This window comes from Antennarius striatus, chromosome 13 (genome assembly GCF_040054535.1).
Source record: "Antennarius striatus isolate MH-2024 chromosome 13, ASM4005453v1, whole genome shotgun sequence".
Lineage (NCBI taxonomy): Eukaryota > Metazoa > Chordata > Actinopteri > Lophiiformes > Antennariidae > Antennarius > Antennarius striatus.
The window spans coordinates 21,530,266-21,552,906 of record NC_090788.1 but is presented as its reverse complement, the minus strand read 5'-3'; the positions used below and the strand labels follow the sequence as shown (position 1 = coordinate 21,552,906).

Sequence of the window (22,641 nt, the reverse complement as noted above, 5' to 3'; positions counted from 1 at the left end):
CTTTTTTTCTCACAATAAAAGTAACTAATTTCAATTAAAATTTGTCATTTTCATGATTTCTTTATATCTTTCACCAACAAAATACCAGGACATGCTGAGTAGTACACTCATTTTGCTTTTGCAGGGTGTGGTTAGCTAGCAGGCTGGAGTTTTTTTTTCTTTTATTAGTAGTAGTAGACAGTAGTACTGTGAAAAGTACAGTTAGGATTGCTTTGCAATGAAGGATTTTGAGGAAACTACAGCTTTTTTAGGTCACTGGGGACGTTTCCAGCAGATCATCTTCTTCCTGCTCTTTGCCAGCATTGTGCCCAATGGATTTATTCTCTCACCTGTTTTTGTGGCTGATATTCCTAAACATCACTGCTTTGTTCCTGAAGATAACTTAACCCCAGATTGGCACAATGCTTCCATCCCAATAAAGGTAAACATGAAAAGTATCACGTATTAATTTTGCAAATTTTTTCTTCCAATAAACTGTATATTTTCACTGCATCAAAGAACAATTAATCTGAAATTGCATTATTTCAATTCTATAAAATTGGCAGTAACATATTTGGAATGCCTTGTCACATTTGGATCCTTATTATATAATTGAAAAAACAAAAAACTGCACAGCTTGTACAAAAGTGCAATTACAGTCACTAGATTCATGAATAAAGTTAACAGTGTTAACAGAAACTCTAGATGTTACTGTCATAATCGTGATGACAGTTATTGTGACATTAAACACATTAAGCCTGTCACACTACAGGTGTTAAATAAACATTCAAGGAGTAATCACACAACTGAATGGATAAGTGACCTACACGTTCCCTGGGTATCTTTAGCCCTGGGTGATTACACTTTAATGACAAACAAATACTACGGCATTCAGATGCTTAGACCTGGATCCCACCAAAGGGGGATTCCTCATGAAGCCTGAGTCTTATTATTGATTAAGTGAATATTTTGAGAGCTAGGATGGAGCATACTATGCATAAGTAGACTAGACTGAGTAACCTTCCAGAGTTTGTTGTGAACACACAAATAAAACCTAACTTTATGTGTCATGGACATTTGGCTGAGTGAAATGAGCAGCCTTTAAGTAGAATTATATTTCAGGTAAATATGCTCAGCACAGACTTATAAATCATCTGTATCAATTATCAAAACAATCAATGAATATTAGTAAACTTGATCTAATTCTACCAGTTTTCTGAAGCAGATAAATTCCCATTCTTTTAATTTAATTTTTCAATTTATTTTCTTCTTTCCAGACATGTAATTACAACAGATTTCACTTTCATCAGTGTTGGAACATCAGCAACAACATCTGACAAGAAAAAACAAAAAGTCTTGACGGGTAGAAGCCATTGGCTTGTGAGGTTCCTGTCCCCTGAATCATCAACATCTCTCTCATTACAGCACATTGTCAACCAGTTCATACACTGCATGTCACAAATCAATTTTCATTATTTTATTCTGGTACATTGTTGTTTTAATCCGTCCATTCAGTCCAATAGGCGTGCGTCTTTGCACACGTCTTTATCAGTTCTTGAGAAGAGTCCAAATCTTGTTAATGTTCATTTTGTTATCCGTTTCGAGGGTTGTTTCTAGACAATTTTATGGTTTAAGAGCAGTCATAACATCTTAGGTTACTCAGTTACTGCACAAAGGTTACAGCGACATTTGTTTCACAGGCATGACAACATGAAGTTTAATTCGTCATAACAGTGGAGTCCTTTAACCATCATTCACGTCAGAAACATAACCTTGTGAAATCCTGTTTTTAAAAGCTTTTTGAAAGGCAGTTAGAGTTCCCACACTCCTAACTTCATTATCCACTTTATTCCAGTGTTTGACACCAGTGAACGATTGTGAAAATGTTTTTAATGTTGTTCTTGCTTTCTTCTGTAAAAATGCTTTGTTTTCTCTCAGTTGGTAACTGGATTCATTAATCTGTATTTGTGATTGAATGTTTTGAGGTAAATTGTTATTGGCTGCTTTATACATAAGTTGTACAGTTTTATAGCTGATGTCATGTATTTTTACTAATTTAGATTTAATAAATAAGTGGTTTGTGTGAGCTCTATAATGTTCATTGTGAATAATCCTTAAGGCTCTTTTCTGGGTCAGGAATAAAGGTTGTAAACCACTTTTATACGTGTTTCCCCAGACTTCAGCACAGTAGTTCAGATAGGGCAAGATTAGTGCACAATATATTATATGGAGTGTGTTCTGATTTAATCTTTGAGTTTTCCAGAGTATGGATACACTTCTGGAGAACTTTATTTGCAGTTGTCTTACATGAGGTTTCCAATTTAGCATCTCATCAATAATCACTCCTAGCATTTTAAATTCATTAACCCGTTCAATATCTACATCATTCACCTTAATATTGATTTTATCTTTGCAGCTTTTCTTCCCAAATGACATATACTTAGTTTTGGTTAGGTTCAAGGATAATTTGTTTTTATCAAACCATAATTACATCTTGGCTAATTCCTCGTTTACTGTTTGACTTAGTTTATTTATATCGTTTCCTTTACAAAGGATGGTTGTATCATCAGCAGAGAGTATCATTTTAAGTACCTTTGAGACCTTACATGAGTCATTAATGTAAAGTATAAATAATGTTGGACCCAACACTGACCCCTGTGGTACCCCACACACAATGTCTCATGTTGTTGATGTCCTCCCCCCAGAGTGACGTATTGAGACCTCCCATGTAAATAACTCTATCCATTCTAGTACTGTACCCCTAAAGCCAAATCGTTCTAGTTTCTCAGTTAGAATTTCCTGATCAATTGGGTCAAAAGCTTTTTTAAGGTCAATAAAGATTCCTGTGGAGTACATCTTTTGATCCATGGCATCAGTGATGAGTTCTATTGTTTCTGTCAGCGCTAACGCAGTGGAATGATCCTTCCTGAAGCCGTACTGACTACAGTCAAGGAGATTGTGCTTTGTTATGAATTTATCCAGTCTGTTGTTGAACAGCTTCTCTAGGATTATTGATAACTGTGGTAGTATTGAAACAGGTCTGTAGTTTGTAAATTCACAAGCATCCCCATTTTTATACATCGTAACCACTTTAGCAATCTTCATTTTGTCAGGAAACCCCCCAGTTTGAGATGACAGATTAAATGTGTGTGTAAGTGGTTGCAGAATTCCCTCCAGTGTGTCCTTGATCAGCTTCATATCAAATCCATTCACATCAGTAGAAGTTGTTGCTACGCATTGTCTGACCAGGTGTCTCCTCTCTGTGTCCTTCACTGGCGCCGCAAACATTGACTTCTGGTTCCTCCAGTGTCGTCTAAATAATCCCAGTGGGAGACAGGAATGTTTCTGCCAGCTCAGGACCAACACAAAGAATTCATGACATTTATAAGTTACTTCATCCATATTCTGTGATTTAGTATTTTTAATATTAAAGTATTCTGGATAGGATTGATTCGTTTTCTTAATTCTCAACTTATAAAGACTTTTTGATGATTGCACATTCACACATGATTACACATATCCTATAGGCCTCAGGCCTCATAGCTGCTTTACAGGCCTGATGTGTTCACATTAAGAGAACATTCCCACTAACATTCATGAAGTCGGGAGTTGTTTTCTACGTAGCAAACACGATCTCCCAGAAGGCATTCTGGTTCAATGCTTAGAACTATAACTTCTGGTACCTGTTTTTGTCCTAAAAAGCTAATCAGTTTTGTTTGAGTGGATAATCTCCACGCAGACAAACACCTGTGTCCTGAAATGAATACAGTACTTGCACAATAAGTATTGTAGTAACTCTAGTGATTTTACTAATATTAATATCAATATAATTAAATACAAAACAAACAGGAGTCAGTCTCAAAACTGTAATTAGTGAGTTATTATCAATGGGGAGTCATTACCAGTTCTTTTTTATAGGATCACCATTTCCACTAAGTGACATCAAAGTGCCTTGTTATTCGTTCTGGATCTAATCCACAGCTGTGACATAGAAGATAGAATATTTAATAAAGTACAACAAAGAGACAACAGCATTTACATGAACAACTGTACAAATGATGATAACTTTAAACATCTTTTCGTGAAAGGTGCTATAAATATAATAGCAATAATAACAACAACAATAATAATAATAATAATAATAACAATGATAATAATAATAATAACAATAATGATAATAATAATAATAATAATAACAACAACAATAATAATAATAATAATAATAATAACAATGATAATAATAATAATAATAATAACAACAATGATAATAATAACAATGATAATAATAATAATAACGATTATTATTATTATGGTTGTTATTGTTATTATTATTATTATTATTATAGTCTTCATAATGAATTATAGTAGTACTGTACTTTGGGAACAACAGTCTTCCTTGTATAGTTTGATACTGTCTTTGGGAGGAGAGAACACATCTCTCCTGTCCTAGCATCTTTACATTGTCTACCAAAAAAATTTAGAATAAAATTCAAAATCCTAATGATCACATATAAAGCTCTTCACGGTGAGGCTCCATCTTACATTGAGGATCTCCTTGAAGTGTATCATCACCCCCCCAGGGCTCTTCGATCTGAGGATGCAGGATTTCTGGTGACCCGTCAGGCCTGTCACCGTTCCTGGTATTTTAAATAGTTCGATGCTGTGAAAATGTTACACAATACGTGAACAGATTTGTCCATGAACTCTGGTGAAATTTGAGCATCTGGTGAATTTGAGCATAAATGTGTTGTAATTTTGTCTGAGGTGGTGGATGGGGGGCAGGAGCTGAGCAGGTGCAGCAGGTACAGACTGGATGTGGTCAGGAACCTCTCAGCTCAGGGACTCGTTCCTGGCAGAGACGTCAACCTGACCGATGTGGAGCAGGAGGGCTGTGTGGACGGCTGGAGCTACAGCAGAGACGTCTACCAGTCCACCATCGTCTCTGAGGTCAGTGCTTACAGCTGCATCATTGTGATGAAGATGTGGGTGCAGCCCTTGTTGTGCTGTTAGGTTGTAAGTTTTATGAAATCTGTATCTTTTTTGTCCACTACAAGTTCATTGACTTCTGCTGATGTAGTGGTTCAGGGACAATTGTTGACCATATGAAGAGACGCTCTTAGAGACAGTCTTATGTAGAACTTCAGTAATGGTGAATGGACAATTTCTTACGTAAAATTACTCACCATAATTAAGCATGGTAACATGGGGGTCATCAAAGGCCCCTTGTGTGTGTCTTGCGGGCCTGCACCAACTATAAATGGGCCATTCTACCAAATTATTTTTTTCCAAAGACCTTGTCCATACGTTTTTTACAGTTAAATCAATTACAATCATTTTTAAAACAAATTGATTATTTAAGTTTATTATTAAAGACTCATTTTCCAGCTACACAGATGTACCCATCAAGTACATGTGAGTTGGACAAAGACAATCGTAACGAAGAATGTTTTTTTTAATTTTTAAAAAAAGTTTATTCACTCAACATAAATTTACAAATTAGTCAGACTCATACAGATCTAAAAGGAAAAAGAATCAAAGAAACAAAGAATTTAAATGCAAAAATAAATAACAAGAGGAAAATAATAAACTAAACACAATATAAATACATTAAACCAACTCATGACTGAACACGAGCTTCTCATTCGACACAGAACACAATACATATTTAACACAACACATGTTCTTAAAAATATCTCAATCATTCACGGCTCTGAAATAGTTAAAATCAATTCTGACCCTTGTTGGAAACATTTGTTTTAAAATGACTTCTGCGTTATAGTCTCACTAACCTTCTGCCTCTCTTTCCCTGCTTACATAAACCTCCATCTGTTTGACCGAAAAGGAAATCTAAAATCTGCTTCTCTTTTTTCTGATTCTTCCTGTGTTTGAAAAAGAAACCAAATGAGAAAAAAACTCTCTAAAAACAAGAACAGGGTCTTATCTTATCTGATCTGATCTTATTTTATCTTATGTATGCATGTTGCTTCATTAACGTTCCAGTTTGACCTGGTGTGCAGTGACCATTGGAAGCAGCCCTTCACTTCCACCGTTTTCTTCTTGGGAGTTCTTGTGGGGTCATTCATCTCTGGTCATGTATCAGACAGGTAGTAAAATATAACGTTCAATTAAAGTACAGAAGTTTGAACAATTACATTGATACTGTTCATTTACTATAAATTGCTCTATTTGTTTTAATTATATGTCTTTAAGAGTCCCATATAATTCTCATATTCATGTCGATATTTTTGTTTTGGGATTGGGATAAACTGATGACCTATACAGGGTGTGCCTTTGTCCAGTCTTCTGGGATAAACCCTTGGATGTCACTACTTTATAAATATGCACTACAAATTTTAATTTCCACATATGTCCTTGAGCTTTTTTTTTGCCCAAAGAAACACAATTATATTCATTTGTGCAAAATTTAGTGTATTTAGATGCACATTTAGTGAATTCTTATATATTTCCCTATTGTTATGTGGTGATCATTGCAGTACCTGATATATTTGTGTTCTGTAATGTAATACTACCGCTATCTTATGACTGCTGATCCTAAGTGTGTTTGCTTGATGTATAAATATTCACCTGTTTTAAATGTTTGTTTTAAACTTTTGTCAAATGTTCAATAATTCTAATTCTAGGTTTGGAAGGAAGCCTGTTCTTTTTGTAACCATGGCAATTCAATCTCTTTTTACACTTTTTCAAATATTTTCACCATCTTGGGTGGTGTTCTGCATTCTCTTCTTCATCAGTGGATTGGGACAAGCCTCAAACTACCTATCTGGTTTTGTGCTGGGTAAATGTTGGCAAATTTTATTACGTATAAATAAACAATATTTTTATTCTACAGTTAGATTTCAAATACCTAATGCATTTTGTGTGTTAGATATTTCCTGCTGCATCTGTGTTAATAACTGTGTCTTTGCTCATGATACATTCCTTCATCTTGCAGGAACTGAGATCTTAACTGGCAATGCGCGGATCATGTTCTCGTCAATGGGAGTATGTCTGGGCTACGCTACAGGCTACATGCTGCTCCCTCTGGTAGCATACTTTTTACGTGATTGGAAATCTTTGCTGTTGGCTTTGTCTGTTCCTGGCTTGGCATACATCCTTCTATGGTGGTGGGTTAAGTATTTATTAATTCATTAATTTTTAATTTTTTTTCTGCTGTGAACAACATACTGTACTTTACCTTCATCACTGTTGCAAGATCAATAACAACGTCCTAAAAAGAAAAGAAAGAGCAGTTAACTTTGAAAAATATATTTATATTTTATGAATTATTATTATTATTATTATTAATAATAAGAATTACTATTATAATTATTATTTATATAATAATAATAACAACAAAAACAATAATAATAATTACTGCTACTACTACTAAAACTACTACTATTTTTGTTATTATTATTATTAATATTATTGTTATAATAATAATAATAATAATGATTATTATTAATAAAACTAGATGCATTTTTTGCACTTAAGTATTATTAATGTAACATCAGATTTGTGTAGAGTCAAAACAAACTCAGGGATAACCTAATGAAAAGTTGTGCAAACATGCGAGGTGAAAATAAAGCCGTGCAAGTCAGACTCCTAAAGAAGAATCCATGGACTTTTATGTGTGCTGTGAAGCGTCTTGACAAAACTAGTCGTTTCAAATGCTGCCAAAGTGTCCATGTTTTTGGAAATGTGTAAAAAATGTACAAACTGTCCTGTTTATCCCCCACCCTGACCTGTCCAACTGTTTTATTTCTATGTTGATGCAGGATGATCCCAGAGTCACCTCTGTGGCTCTTGTCTCAGGGGAGAGTGGAAGAGGCAGAGGCTGTCGTGAGGAAGGCTGCTAAAATAAACAAAGTCCAGCCCCCCCCTGTTATTTTTAGAGATTTCACTGCACATGTAAGTCTGATTTGACACACTGTTAGATCAATGAACACAAAATCCGATGACCATTGAAAGGAGTTGATTGACTTATTACTGCTAAATGCTGGTGAGACTGAGGTTTGGTATTTTGCAGGTCAATCAGAAGAATACATCCCATCAGAAACACTACAATGTGGTTCACATGTTGAGAAAAAGAAACATCAGAAGCACAACTATTATTCTGTGCTTGGTGTGGTGAGTATCTGAACACAGCAGGGGGCTGGTGCTCCTGTTCACCTTTGACACGTGGGTCTAAAGTCAGGTTTGTCAAATAACTCAACTCAAGCAACAGAAATCCAATAATACATTTTATTCATTGTGGAAGCCTCTCATTTATATGGAATGTTTGACTACTGTGTGTGTCTGACAGAATATCTTCAGCTGTGGTGGTATCTTCACCATCAAACACAGGGGTGCTCACAGGGGTGCTCACAGGGGTGCTCACAGGGGTGCTCACAGGGGTGCTCACAGGGGTGCTCACAGGGGTGCTCACAGGGGTGCTCACAGGGGTGCTCACATTTGTTTCAGCATTGGGCTACGTATAAAAAGACCAAGTCACAAAAAAGTGTGTGAGGTGTGGTCAGTGCTATTCATATTCCAATGACCATTGTAAAGACCCCTCTAGCTCCTCAATGATGGTTGATGGGACTACCAGGGGTCTCAATCAGTCTCTGTCCTCTCACCTTTTCCACAAAGTCCATGGATTCTGAATGTCGTTCCACATTTACCGTCTTTGGTACTGCAATCTACCAGAACTACTTTCGCGATCGATCGATCAGTCACCATTGACATATTGAGCACCATTGATGTTACTGACAACTGATTATAATATCCTCCTGTGTTCTTTACATTCAAACATCTGTGTTGTGTCTCCTCAGGCTGACTCTGAGCACTGGATACTACGGCCTGTCCTTGAACACGTCCCAGCTTCATGCTGACCCCTACATAAGCTGCTTCATCTCAGCCGTTGTTGAGATACCAGCATACATCACCAGCTGGCTGGCTCTGAAATACCTCCCACGACGACTGTCTGCCATCTGCGTCCTGCTTGTTTCCTCATCTTCACTGTTCTTCATCCAGCTCATACCTCAAAGTATGACGCTGTAATATAAAATAAGATCCTTTATTAATCCCACAGTGGGGAAATTACACTGCACAGCCAAATAGTGAGACTATAGTAAAGGGTCTATGGTTTAATGTTGTACATTTGTCTTGGGTTTGATGACATGTTTATCTTATTCATTCAAAACTGGAATGTTAGGATGTTACAGCAGCTGTCATCTGCATATAATTGTTAGGTAAAACAATTTTCATTTAGTCCATGCATTTCTTAGCAACCTGTAAGGTTTTCTGTGTTTGTGAATTTGTCCATCCAGTCAACCTGTGTGTGTCTCCATTCCATACAGGTATGTTCTCTTAGACCTAAAATCAGTGATTGTCAGTGATCCTTTTCTTCTTTTTACAGATCTTTCTGAAAAAAGTACAGTAACCCCTCAGGCATTGGCTATCACTGTCAGGGTTCAGAGTGGCAGTGCTGGGGTGTGGCAGGTAGAGAGGCCAGGCTTGTGGGTGGAGCCTCGGCTCCACACCTGTCACTCATCACCACACCGATTGCTGGTCTTCTCACCTGATTGCAATTGGTTTAATTGTCGTGAGGCTCTTTAAGCCGGGGTTTTGTCTGAGCCCTTTGTGGGTTTATTTCTGTCACGAGGAGCAGGAGATGGACCCAAATGCAGGACACCAAAAGTGAATCCTTTCTCCATCATTTAATAACAAACTCAAAACACTCCAGACAGACAAGAATTACAAAATCAGAAAATACCAACAGGAAACAAACTAGAGAAATAAACCCACAAAGGGCTCAGACAAAACCCCGGCTTAAAGAGCCTCATGACATTAAACCAATTGCAATCAGGTGAGAAGACCAGCAATCGGTGTGGTGATGAGTGACAGGTGTGGAGCCGAGGCTCCACCCACAAGCCTGGCCTCTCTACCTGCCACACCCCAGCACTGCCACTCTGAACCCTGACAGTGATAGCCAATGCCTGAGGGGTTACTGTACTTTTTTCAGAAAAATCTGTAAAAAGAAGAAAATGGATTTAGGTTTAGTTCATTAAAAGGGGAGTTCTGGTAACTAAATAAAAAAAATCAGTTAATTTAGTATACAGTGGAAATTATGAATGGACTAAACACACAGTGTAGGTGAATTGGTGGCTTGATTGCAAGTGACCGGTTGTTTTCTTTGATTCCCTGTCGTTCGATAGCCTTGACGGGAACAGTACTATTAACACAAGTTAAATATTTGAGGTGCTTCGACTCAAAATATAGTTGATTTTAAAAAATCGTCTGAGTAAACTTAAATCTTGTTGGACAATTCCACATTCATAGGTGCCCATAGCGTATTTATGTGTTTTTCTGTTAGTGTATTATTTATTTTATTTTTAGGGCTGTACTGGGTGTCTTTTGCACTGGAGATGCTGGGTAAATTTGCCATCACCACTGGTACCTCCCTGATGTACGTCTACACAGCGGAGCTTTACCCCACAGTGATCAGGAACACAGCCACAGGAACATGCAACACAGTTTCCAGAATAGGAAGCTGCACTGCACCGTTTTTGCTTAAACTGAGTGGGTAAACTGGACTTCACACACACCTACACACACACATACATGCATGGATGTGTGCACGCACACACACACACACACGGTCCTCAACTTCCAAATGTAATTGGTCCACCATAAATGTTGAACTCTTAAAATCTCTAGAAAACCGTTAAAAGCACATAATATCACATTACTGTACAGTAACAATAAAATCATTCAGTCTTATTAAAATATTTTTTTGTGATAGTAATGTGGATCCCCTTGGTTTACCTGTGTAGAGAACAGGTATTCTATGGAACTGTAGCATGTAGCACGTAGCATACGACTGGAGTGAAGGGAGAGGACGAGGGAGGAGTTATTGTGGTCAGAGTCAGAGTTGTCATCAGAGAGACGGTCACCACTACCACCATCATCACTAGTCTCTGCTTTATCATCCGTGATGAACGGTAAAGGATCATAGGTAGGACGGCTGACGCTCTCAGATGCTCACAGAGAAAAGCAAACAACAAGAGGGGGAGACGAGCTGTGTGAATGCAGCAATGCTGCCCCCGCAGGAGTTGTGGCAGGAAAGGGAACTGCAGGGCAATAGTAAAACATGGCGAGTATTTGTTCTCCGAAAGTTTGTAAGTTGAATGTTCATAAGTTGGGGACTACCTGTGTGAGTGTGTGTGTGCGCGCACGTGTGTGTGTCATACATAATTCTCCCATCTTCTACAGAATTATACTTTGAGTTCCTGCCCTACGTCACACTGGGGACTCTAGGTCTCGGGTCAGCATTACTCACTTTTTTATTGCCAGAGAGTTTTGGACGACCTCTACCTCAAAGTATTGAAGATGTGCAGGAGACAAAAAGGTGGGTGTCCTCAGGAATATGTCTATGTTGGAAATTGATTAAAAAATGTCCTTGATAAGGTTTAAAAGCAATAATAGTTTAAAAACAACACATTTAGTTTAATTTTAGGGGTGAAGGTGGGACCGACAATGGTAAAGGTCTTGAACTTTAAACTTTAATTTCATTAAAATTCTTAGATACTTTATTAATCCCCAGGAGAAATTATTGTTACACTTCATATATGACACACACATGAAGACTGGAACACACACACACACACACACACACACACACACACACACACACACACACACACACACACACACACACACACACACACACACACACACACACACACACACACACACATTCTGTAGACATACAATAGTGGAAAGACTGAGTGATCAGTTTATGACGATACGGATGACGGTAAAGAAGCTGATCATAGTTTGTCGTGACAAAGCTTTCCTTTCTTCCTTTCTCCTGTCCAACAGCTTTAAGTGTCCAGTCAGCACTCCAACAGAGAATCCTGTACCAGTGGTGATGTTAGAGACTCGGCTTTAAGCGTCCAAAAACACACAAACTGTTAGTAACTTTAAATGGTCATCCATCCATCCAATAATCCAACAATTTTCGTGTAGACGAGATGGCCGTTATCATCTCGGCTATAATTTGTAGGGTGATATGAAATAACCACTTGATAAAGGCTGATAGATAAATGAAAAGTAATAGTAATTGTGTGATGACTACAATCTTCAGTAATATGCAAGAACAAGAGTGCCTTAACAAGAAAGGACCGTGCTGAGTCCACACCTCGGAATCTTCTTGTGCTTATCAAGTTTATGTGTGAACTAGCCAATGAAATGTGACGACACCTGACCTGCTGTAATACAACCTGTGGATCATCCCCGTATTCTTGGTTCTCAAAATTTGGACTTCCTGTTAAGATATGTTCACCTTCAGAGAATCCTCTGCAGAGATTTTACTGTATTATAATTTTAATCTGTGATAAACGTGTGTGTGAAATGAATACCTGCTATTCCTTTCAGTCCCCTGTCTGTTGTGTGAAGTTGAGGTGATGTCATTTGCCCTCAGGTGAGGCAAAATGTAGCCGATGGCAGTTTCAAGATCTGAGTTGATGACTTTCTTTTTTGTAATATCATTTGGTTAACTGCCAAGATGGCATTTCAGATGACTGCCTTAAGTTAGTCTCCACTCTGGGACTAATAAAGGAATATCTTATCTTGTTGTGTACAGAATATAGAATAGAATAGAATAGAATAGAAAGCCTTCAACTTCCTGTCAGCCTGAGAGCTGCTCTTGTTGTTCCCCTTGGATTAGAATTAAAAGAGGAGCGCGTTATATCATATCTGATGTAATACACAAGTTAATAAATCAGTGCATTACATCATGTAATGCACTGATTTATTATGATTTTGTACTTGAAGGACTTTAACACTTTCATGTTATGTAAAATAATTGAGTGTGATTAAAGTGTTTTGGTAAAAATCAAAAAATCTTGTCATGTCAGTGTTTTGTGTGTTTGTACTGCAAAGGAACGTTTGTGTGCTGTGAATCCTATTGATAAACTAAACCATAATATGCAAATATGCTTAATTATCACCTGTGTGGTACCATGGTCCAGTTGAAGGTCCACTGTTCCCCATTGGATTTCTGCATCACATGCACGACTGATTCATTCTCTGGATTTGATTTTGACAACAAAGACATAAAAATAAACAGACAATGAAATCTTAACAATCCTGAGACTCTATTCATGAGGACAGAGATCGCAGAGCGGGAACAGATCTTATGAATGACATCACTGGAGCAAACAAGAAGGAACAGAAATGTAAAGGTGATACAGAAATGTTTGTGATTGTAATGATTTTACTATAATCCATTTAGTTTATGAAGTGGGCACAAGAAATGTTGAGAGCTGGAGTTAGATGTGAGGAGGACAAATTATTCTTCAGAGCAACTCATGAAAAAAAAAAGAATTCATTACAGTCATGGAACACTGACCTTTAAATTCATCTGAAGTGCAAGCTTGCAGAACTCTGCCTACAGGTAAAACATCCAAAAAGAAGAAGAAGAAGGAATCCATGGTCTGAAGTCCAGTGAGATGTAAAATTATGAACACAATCATTAACTGCAGTGCGTATTGTGCAACGCCGGACTTGTCCATGAAAACATTTTTGCTTTGTGTGCACTAAAAATAATTGAAAATGACAGGATCTGCATCATGGTCCCACAGGATAATTGTTCCATCGCCCTCCATCCCTCCCCAGCTCAAAAACTGCTGCTGTGTTAGTTTACAGTCAGTGGGATGTTGTGTTAATGCTGTGTTCAGGTCACGAGGGGGTAAAATAGTCTCACCTGCAGGTTTGTCAACCACATCACTGGAGGCAGTCTCAGATGATGGACATGTACTGTCGAAAATGTCATGTTTTAAACACACAGGGAAGAAAAGTGCTGCTGAACAGCAGAGCAGCATTAAACAAGTGAACAAACATCTTGGATGATTTGTGAAATTATGTCTTTATCAACATTTAAAACCATTACTAGTTTTCCAACCTACTTATAACAGGTAGCTCCCGGAAATTAAAAACAGTCCAAATATTTAAATATCCAAAATTAAAGTAGTAATACACGACTCATCATCAGCATGGCACCGTATTGTTAGTTTGTTTTACTTTTAATTTTATATCCTGGTTCTGATCCCCATAGGGACATTAGTGGCACACTCTAGTTAGATCAATATCATGCATATATATGTGTGTACAGGCCCTGAACACACACACACACACACACACACACACACACACACACACACACACACACACACACACACACACACACACACACACACACACACACACACACACACACACACACACACACACACACACACACAGGAGGCCGTTACGCATGCAGGGGAGGTAGCGTGGCGGGCAGCTCCTTTGTGGTGCGCCCATATGACACAGTTCATTGTCAAAAAAGATGACAATTACACTGTACTAAATCTTTACACATATATCCAAGATATTACAGACAGATTTACATCCATGTTGTCATTTTATGTTCAATTACAAATATTTGGTTTCTATTATTTTATTAAAAACACTAAAACTTGCCATGAAAGACTTAACTTTAATAAGCAGGAAAATTATTTCACAATAATTTTTATATTTAACTTGTTTGTGCAAATAATGTCTGTAGATATTCAGAGTCGAGTTTCCAGAATTGCCAGAGGTGGTGAATGCTTTTTGGAAGTGGTGAATGAGCAATTTATGCTGTTAGGAGAAAACATACAAAGAGGACATAATTAGTTTCATGTTCAACAAAACTCTGTCCACTGTAAAGTCTAATATGTGCTTTGACTATTGGTATTGTCGTTTTGCGTACTTTCAAAGGTCTACTTTGTTTTACTAACACATGTACAAAATAAAAAAGCATTCATTCAAAAAGTACCCGATGTCATGAGATTATTCTACAATCATGTAACATTTTGTGTTGTTTTTGTTACCAATGTCTAAACACTGAATACTGAGTAAATCTTCATGCATTGATCTCTATAGTTGTCATCATATTGATAATGATAGAGTTTTATGATGACACCCACCTTTCTCTCTTACGCATCTCTTGAATGGTCTGAGGGAGGGACTGTCCAAACGTCTCTGGCAGGAAGAAAGCAGCAAAGGCAGACACAATACCCATGGTTCCAAAGGTAACGTGAGGTAGGTACTTGTAGTACACACCTGATTAGGAAATTGGATTAGTAGGTCCTTTGTCAAAGCGAGATAAATGTATTTATTTATTGATGATGGTGGCTTTATAACCTGTTTACTCACTAAGGCTTAACACAAACGGTGCGATGCAGCTTCCCACTCGGGCCACGGTGCTGCAGGTCCCTGTGGCCGTGTTCCTGATGGAGGTGGGGTAAAGCTCTGCTGTGTAGACGTACATCAGGGCTGTTCCAGCTGTGATCGCAAATTTACCCAGCATCTCCAGGGCAACAGCGATGTAGGACACACCTGGAAAGATAGAAAATACCATCAATACTGGAAATGATGCCACTTTGTGGCCCATCGTCCAGGTACACAAAATAATACAGTTGGTTTACTCTGTGTGTGTGTGTGTGTGTGTGTGTGTGTGTGTGTGTGTGTGTGTGTGTGTGTGTGTGTGTGTGTGTGTGTGTGTACATATACACAGCAGAGCGGTGGCCCAACAAAAGGTTTACAGAAGGAGAACAATATTCATGTGATGGAAAGTCACTATTTTTTTGTTTGAGCAAATACAAAAAAACCTGATGATAGTAACAGAAATAAACATGGTGCTTCTAGGCAGGTGATGAGACTCACAAAATGTCTGCAGTGACTTATTTCTTTATTTTACAACACTGGATTATGAGATGTACTATATTTTTAGTGCTCTGGGCGTCACATGACCATATAAAGATATAGGTGTATATATATATATATATAAATATAAAGATATTTGAATGCCATCTAAATACATTTGAACATCCAGTCATGTTATTTGGGGCAAGGCATCAAATAATCAGAGTCAGTGTTGTATAAAACAATGATAGTGAGTCAATTTGAATAATAAAGCATTCTTTTTTTTGTTATTTTTTTATGATTAAGGTGTTGCAGTCGTGCCCCTGTGGCCACCTGTCTTCAGATCTCAAAATGGTTTCCTACTTTGAGGGACCAGCTGAATGAAGAACAGTGACAGGGATCCGGTGACCAGGATGCAGATGACGGTCACTCGTCGCGTCATGTATTTCAGCGCCAGCCACATGCACACGTATGCTGGGATCTCCACTACTGCAGAGAGGAAGGAGCTGATGTAGGGGTCAGCGTGAAGCTGGGAGGTGTTCAAGGACAGTCCATAATATCCAATCCTGATACTAAACCTGGGAAGAGTAGAAGAAGACAGTGAAGTTTTAATAAAAAATCTGCATAGCAACATCATTAATAACACAAATAAACCCCAGATCATTTGGCTTCAGACCTGAATTCATGCTCACTGCCACAAACAAAAACCGTACACGACAACTTCTACAATGACATTGAAAACATTTAATGTCTGAGTTTGTTGACAACATGTTATAATGAGAGAGATGTTTGTGATTCTGGAGGACGAGAATTTTACAAGCCTATTGGCTTCTACCTGTCAGCCCTTTATTTTTTTACAGATGTTGTTGCTGATGTTGTAAATGTGATGAAGGTGTAAAGTCTGTTATAATAAAACGTAAAAAAAACTAAATAAACTGAATTGTATGAAACATTTAATTGCTTCAGTGTTGTAATAGTCATGGTTCTAGTTAAAATGTGTTCTGTGAGGCGTCAACGGGTTTATCAAAACGTGATGAGATTATCCTGAAATCAAAGTGGACATTGCTTTAGTTTAATCTGAATTCCTCATGTAATGAGATGTAATGTAACAGTAATGGATGGATGGATTCATGGATGGATGATGGATGGATGGATGGACGGACGGACGGACAGACGGATGGATGGATGGATGGGCGGGCCGTACTCACCACACCACACACACAATGATTGTGGTGTCTCTTATAGTTCTTGTTTTCACCAGGTGGAAGACGTTATAGTGTTTGTTAGGAAGTGTCTTTGTCTCTTGGTCCTGCATGATAAAACAATGAGATTAGAAAGGATTAATTCTCAGGAGCAGATTACTCATTTGTAATCTTGGATGTGGTGAGGGACTATCCTCTGGACAGATACTGGATCAGAAAACAAGTTTATCACATTGTGTGTTTCACTGAGTAGATACTATAGGAAATATATTGACTCATAGAATCATGAACATGAACAGACTTTCTAAATCATTTTATCTACTCTTTAGATATTATTTCTTACTAAATTTGAGGAGTTCCTTTTACAGGGCTGACAAGTTGTCCACCAGCACCCAAGGCCAGGAAAAAGAAACACACACTTTGTTCGACAACGATAAAATCCCAGACCGTCTGTGAATAGAAAATTGCTCCCCGTGGCTGTTTTTTTAATTTAATTTAATTTAATTTGATATACTTTAGTGTTGTTCCATTGGTTTGAAGTGTGAACACTCACCGATGAAGAGGCGGAACGGTGCGTGGTAGGAATTGAATAGTTTAATGAATTAAACTATGAGTTAAACTATGAAACAACATTCAAACTAGGTTCTGCTTGTATAATAAAAAAATTCAAAATGAATTAATCAAATATAATCTGAACTGGATGAATTTCCATGAAATGATATATAAACATTATGTTTCACCCTGAAGAACACACATTGACGTCTGTGTCTGCTGCTGCATCATCCAAGTCAAACAGACTTACTTTTGTAATGAAATCATTAAAGATGAGCAAAGGAGCATCAACTTTGTTGAATTTAGCGATCTTCCTCACTGTCGCCTCGGCTTCATCTACTCTTCCCACGGAGAGGAGCCATCGAGGAGACTCTGGGATCAACCTGCCTCAGGATTCAACACAGAAATAATCATCATTAGTTCCAATTACGAGTCCGATAAGGACATTTCCCACAATGTTTTAGATTTCAACCTACCACCAGATGGGGATGAATACCAAACCAGGAACTGAGGTGGCATACAGCAAGTGTTTCCAGTCTCTTATAAAATAGGCAAAGAGAGACAGCGACATGTAGCCAATCGCAAATCCACAATTTATACCCACAGATGAGAACAGGACCCGGACATGACCCGTTAAAATCTCAGCACCTGCACAAATAAAAAGACAAAAATTGGGATGCATCAGAGAATAAATCAGTGATAATACTGACATAGTGATATATATAATGTATATGGGACACTAAATGTTATTTGTTATACATGTATTTATGGAATGAATATACTGATACTGATCACTCTTTACAATAATATACTTACACAAAGAATGTAAAATGTAAGCTCTTACCCAGCACAAAAGCAGCGATGTAATTGGAGGTGTGTGAAAACCCAGTGATGAAGTAGAGAATACAGAACACCGTCCACGTAGGTGAAAATGACTGCACGATGTTGAAAAGTTCTTGAGCTATCATGCATGCAATTAGAACAGGTTTTCTTCCAAATCTAAAGAGAGAAATCATACAGTGAAATAATAAATAATAAATAAATACATATATAGTTTTCAGAGAACATATACTGATCATAATATCTTTCAAAATGGGAATGGAGGTCATTTTTAGGGCCTCAAAATGGGAAGTGAATGGGGAAAGGCTTTAGGGAGGGTACGCCTCCCCCTGGTAGGGTCTTCATGGAGTATATGACCACCATGACATGAACCGCTCCAAGTAGCTGAATGCTGGATAAATTAAACAGCAAAGAGCTGTGGACTAGAATAAGTGTGAACTAAGCCTCGTGACCTCTCAATTGATGACGGGAAGATCTATAACAGGTTTGTTATAAATGATGAGGTGATGCCACAGCTTTGGAGAACCCAGAAAAGAGTCTGGAAAGATGGTAAAATGAAATCCTCAGTGCTAGCGCACAGTTTGAAGGCCTGAGGCAGGAAAACATCTGAGGTACTGCAAATATGGAGACGTTAGGGCAAAGAGGAGAGTGTTAGTGGAGATACATGAAGCCTGAGGAGACTGTCAGATGTATTAAGGAAGTGTAACAAGCAAAACAAGGATCTGATTTATGATAGGTGCTACTTATGATGGGCTCCCATCTCCCCACAGCCTAAATCAGTGGTTAGGAAAGGATGCGGACTGCCCACTGTGTTCTAGTCTACGTAGCCTTTGACATACCCAACTGGGTTAATGTGTCTCTCCCAGGTGCATCACAACCAGGTAGTGAAATGTTTGGTAATTTTATTGACAATAAATGGAGGGAAGTTAGTCCACTAGTTGTTCAGAGGATGTCAAACAAATTTACTATTTAAGTGAAGGCATAAAACTGGACCAACAGGTGTCATACTGGACTTCTGAGTGTAAGAGGAACTTACTTTTCCCTGGGGAGACAGAGTTGAAAGAATCCTATGATGCAAGAAAACCAGGTATGCAGAGATGGGGGGGGGGGCAGCATCATAGTTAGGATTACCTGACTGTGAAGGTAGGCTACTGTGGTTTTGTGGCAAACTCTATTAGTCCTTTATTTTCTGAGTTGATATCTGTGTTTAGAGCCTGAGGCATACAGTCATACGCGTGTCCCTGGCAGCAGGGGAAACAAGTGAAGGGCTGTGGGTAAGGAGGAAGCACTACCTCCAGGGCAGATAGTTACGTTTCGGTCTGGTTTGGTCTAATGTGTTGAAGCTGTGTCATGGTTTATCCATCACTCATTTGTTTGCAGTTTCATGGTTTCACTACCTGTCTGAGATCTGTCCTGAGACGAAAGACCCAAACAGGACTCCCAGAAAGAAAACTGTTGAGGTGAACGGCTGCTTCCACTGTTCACTGCACACCAGGTCGAACTGGAAGATGTGTGAATGAAGAAACAAGCACAGGGGTAATCCGTCATCAGCTGATAAATATATCTGAATACTTTTCTGGGATTAAAACAAGTGAACCTTTTTCTTTTTCCTCTCTTTTTAACAATGCATTCTCTTTTGGTAGAAACAGCTGTAAATGGTGTGATGATGAGTGTGCTCATCAACGTTATTGTCATAATCATTCGATAATATTGGACACCAATATTATTTAACTTCTGTTACATTTTTCTTTCACTCTCACTTGTTTTTTCTCACCACTATCTAAGTTTTTGTTCGTGGAGTAACATTTGGGTCTCCTTTGAATAAAGAATAGTTTAAAGCAGCCATTCTTGTGCATTGGTATAACTTGTTTTCACTTGGCTGCACTTACTGAGCAAATTTCAACAAAATTTAAAAAAAGGAAATATTTGCTTTAACGATTCTGCTTTATGACTTGTCTAAAAATGGTTTGTACAGTGGTTCCTGAACTTTTATGAGAAAAAGGACAAACGCCGCATCATGGATGTCACCAGTTTCAAGTTAAGCACCCACAATTATTGCAATTGATTTTGTATAATAAGACATACAGTCAGAATATATTTTGCAAAAGTCTGTGGCATTATAGGGAACCTTTAAATCTTTTGATTAGTAAATGTCAAAATGTTTCATTATTCAGTGGTATATGAGTTATTGAGTAATGGCCAACAGCACGCTTAATGCATTGATTTTTGATGAGATAATTGTAATATTTGGGTCCAAGTAGATGTTCTTATGTCAGAGAATCAACCAGTTCAATTACGATTACAACAAATACCACAAAGGAGAGAGACACAAACTGAAAAACAAAGCACTGACCTCAGAGACGATGGTGGACTGGTAGACGTCTCTGCTGTAGCTCCAGCCGTCCAAACAGCCCTCCTGCTCCACATCGGTCAGGTTGACGTCTCTGCCAGGAACGAGTCCCTGAGCTGAGAGGTTTCTGACCACATCCAGTCTGTACCTGCTGCACCTGCTCAGCTCCTGCCCCCCATCCACCACCTCAGACACACATACATGAAGTGTTTTTGTAAAGCTTTCAGCCAGCCAACCCTTAATTGTTCATGGGCAGGTGCCGTGACACTGTCAGTATCTGTTCATTCACATGACTGGAATGTAGTTATACTGCTACTACTACTCTAGTCAACTACTCCAGTCAAATACTTTGTAAATGTAAATGTAGGAAATAAATGTGGGATGGAAATGTTACAGCTAGACATCTCAGTTTTAAAAAATAATTAAATGCTAACATTTAATATTTCTTTGGTAACATCACATACAATAGACAATGGTCTCAATGTAGTGAACCCCAAAACAATGAATTTCTTGTTAAGGAGGTCAATGCTATCTAGATAATGTGGACAAATTTATTAATATATGTCAAATAAATGTTTATAATTATATTTTGATAATCTATTACTCATTTCAGTTATTATCAATTTTGGACACTAAAATTGTTTATTTCAGGAACCTGTACACACATGTATGCATGTTTCAAATATATATATATACTAACTAACCACAAGTGAAAAAATAAGAATTTCCCCTAGGGGATAAATAAAGTATACTTCTTCTTCTTCCCCTTCTTCTACTCAAAGCACCCCTAGCAATGTAATTGTCACACAATAATTGCTGACGTGACTAACACCCTTATTTCCTGCAACAGCTCTCTCTTGGAATTTTCCAAGCCGACTGATTAAAAAATGGTGGCGTTCCATTCCTTTACCTCTTTGGGGATGATAGCGTTGAGCCATTCTTCAGTGAGGTCAACTTCAGGAATCAGGCAGTGGTGCCTCATCTTGGCCCCCGCAAAGACAATTGAAAAAACACATAATCCATTTGGCACGAAGCTGACAGAAAGCAAGAAAAAGACAATCTTCTGTAAACGTCCCCACCGACCCAAAAATGCTATGCTTTCCTCATAAGTCTTCATCTCCCACAAGCTCTCCTCACAAGCTTTACTACAAAAAACAAAAACAGGTCAGCATGCCTTTAGATCACACACAGATAGCCACACCCAACTGTTAAAATGCAAAATGCTTTCAAAACCAGCATTTCAAAGCAGTTATCAGGCTGCTCAGTAAACATCAAGTTATTACACACCGTAGTCAATGTCACGCAAAGTTGGATATCATCTTTTAAATTAATAAACACCTATTGTAGTTCATTTCATTATCTCTTGTTCCTTTTGTTCTCATCTGTAATAGAATTATAGTGGCTAGTGTGAATATAGAGCAAGTTCATGCCAGTTCCTCTCTCACAGTGCAAAGTGCGTGTGCACAATGCTGGCGTAATCACTTTTAATCACAGATATTTGATGACAGTCGGGACTGTTAACTCTCAGTGCCACTAAAAGATAGATTGCCATTCCTACTTTAGGAGAGTAAGGCAGTAGCTCCTCGTGGTTAATGCCTTCCAGGAACCACACAAGAGTAACAAATTCTGCGATAGAGTGACAAACTATTTATTTTATTATTTCCGGTAATTTAAACAGTTATGAACCCTTCACCCCCCCCCCCCCATACTGATATTAAACCACCTTCTATCTGTATTACCTTTAAAACACTCTGATAGACTGTTTAAAGCACTTTTGTGTCTCACGGAAGTCAGAGACTCACAGAACGTAGAACACTTCCTGATGCCGTCAGCCAATAGAATGTGTGTATGGTATCATGTGACTGACTACTAAAAATCACCGATGAGGTGAAGTCGTGAGTGTTGATGCCCAAATGCGCGAGGGTGAACTGTATACAGCACACAAGTACATTCACACACGACACACATACACATTTAAGCACATACATCGTCTCATATAGAAAC

The 22,641-nt window shown here is 38.1% G+C and overlaps 2 protein-coding genes across 2 annotated transcripts in view; one reads left to right on the top strand and one right to left on the bottom strand.

Annotated features, from left to right (window-relative positions):
- The first annotated feature begins 217 nt into the window (after nt 1-217).
- The window catches only part of LOC137606261 (organic cation/carnitine transporter 2-like), a 62,590-nt gene continuing 40,166 nt past the window's right edge, over nt 218-22,641 (top strand). Inside the window, exons 1-9 of the mRNA XM_068331438.1 lie at nt 218-421; nt 4,744-4,926; nt 5,980-6,083; nt 6,621-6,775; nt 6,932-7,103; nt 7,758-7,890; nt 8,018-8,109; nt 8,793-9,007; nt 10,360-10,542. Coding sequence (XP_068187539.1) covers nt 218-421; nt 4,744-4,926; nt 5,980-6,083; nt 6,621-6,775; nt 6,932-7,103; nt 7,758-7,890; nt 8,018-8,109; nt 8,793-9,007; nt 10,360-10,542 — 1,441 coding nt within the window. The remainder of the gene's footprint in view (nt 422-4,743; nt 4,927-5,979; nt 6,084-6,620; nt 6,776-6,931; nt 7,104-7,757; nt 7,891-8,017; nt 8,110-8,792; nt 9,008-10,359; nt 10,543-22,641) is intronic.
- LOC137606252 (organic cation/carnitine transporter 2-like) lies at nt 13,946-21,754 on the bottom strand. The gene is made up of 11 exons (XM_068331427.1): nt 21,548-21,754; nt 20,641-20,823; nt 19,685-19,788; nt 18,292-18,446; nt 17,924-18,095; nt 17,698-17,830; nt 16,902-17,002; nt 16,057-16,271; nt 15,205-15,387; nt 14,976-15,111; nt 13,946-14,646 (listed from the first exon to the last, which is right to left on the bottom strand). The coding sequence occupies exons 1-11, from the start codon at nt 21,752-21,754 to the stop codon at nt 14,577-14,579; spliced, it is 1,659 nt and encodes a 552-aa protein (XP_068187528.1). The 3' UTR covers nt 13,946-14,576.

What these genes read in the sequence shown, in the direction of transcription:
- LOC137606252 (XM_068331427.1), bottom strand. Translation starts at nt 21,754, where the DNA reads ATGAAGACTTATGAGGAAAGCATAGCATTTTTGGGTCGGTGGGGACGT. An exon ending in TCAGGACAGATCTCAGACAG is followed by an intron (nt 18,447 to 19,684) that starts GTAGTGAAACCA and finishes TTCTCTCTTTAG; the next exon opens with ATTTGGAAGAAAACCTGTTC. An exon ending in CATTCAGCTGGTCCCTCAAA is followed by an intron (nt 15,388 to 16,056) that starts GTAGGAAACCAT and finishes CTATCTTTCCAG; the next exon opens with GTGTGTCCTACATCGCTGTT.